The 939-nt window shown below is 46.3% G+C and overlaps 1 protein-coding gene across 1 annotated transcript in view; it reads right to left on the minus strand.

Moving 5' to 3' along the window:
- LOC139401278 (neurofibromin-like) overlaps positions 1–451 on the minus strand; it is a gene marked incomplete at its 3' end in the record, with an annotated part of 2302 nt that extends 1851 nt beyond the window's left edge. Inside the window, exon 1 of the mRNA XM_071145636.1 lies at positions 139–451. Within this exon, the coding sequence (XP_071001737.1) occupies positions 139–451 (313 nt within the window). The remainder of the gene's footprint in view (positions 1–138) is intronic.
- Positions 452–939: the final 488 nt, after the last annotated feature.

A 939-nucleotide genomic window follows, 5' to 3' on the forward strand; every position in this document is an offset into this window, starting at 1 on the left:
AGGGAAGGGTGTTTAACTACAGATGGTATATAGTCTGCAGGGTAGATACGGTGTGCTTCCTCACATTAATGATCAAGGAAGGCTGTTTAACTACAGATGGTATATAGTCTGCAGGGTAGATACGGTGTGCTTCCTCACCTCTGAAGTTGAGCTGGGAGCAGGTGCAGAGAGAGTGGATTATGTTGATGACCAGGCCGTGTGTGGAGGCGCGGAGGGACAGGGGGCCGGTGGCCACCAGCAGAGTGACCACGTGGAACAGGTAGGGCAGGTGAGTGGCCACGTCCAGAGAGTTGTTGAAGGACAACATCAGCATGTAACGGGCCAGGATGGCGATGTCATCCCACATCAGGTGCTGCTCCAGGGTGGGCGTGGGAGACAGGCACGTCTTATCGATGATCTTACACATCCGGCCAATCACCTGGTCAGATGGTGTGTGGAGATAACCAATCATTATGAGGTATTGAAAAGGTTGTCAGTGATATGACATCATATACTTGGTGTTAAAGACAACTTTTTGCTGACTGATGATGTTAACATCAACAGAATATCTGCCAAGGGCACCATCTGTTTGGGTTATTTTATTTTAAAAGCGATCAGTATCCCTAAGCAAACTTCAGATGTATTTTTGGATGTTAGCATAATAGGAGGCAGAGAGAAGATGGCAGGGATTAGATGGGTAAGTCAAACATCATTGGCCCAAGCCTCGGGTGACAAATAGGCCAAAGGGACTAGACAAACTACCCTTTGTCCCCAATAGCTGGCCTGTCATGACATCAGTAGTGGCTGGGCTGGAACATGCCAACCAAACAATGCCCACCCTGATGGATCACGTGTACATTAAGACTACTATTTCAGAACACACAAACCCTACAAATTACAAATCAAATGTGAAGCTTAAAGTCATTGATTAGTCACTTAAATAGATGTAAATGACTAAGA

This window comes from Oncorhynchus clarkii, unplaced genomic scaffold, assembly GCF_045791955.1.
Source record: "Oncorhynchus clarkii lewisi isolate Uvic-CL-2024 unplaced genomic scaffold, UVic_Ocla_1.0 unplaced_contig_4426_pilon_pilon, whole genome shotgun sequence".
In the NCBI taxonomy this organism is placed as follows: Eukaryota; Metazoa; Chordata; class Actinopteri; order Salmoniformes; family Salmonidae; genus Oncorhynchus; species Oncorhynchus clarkii.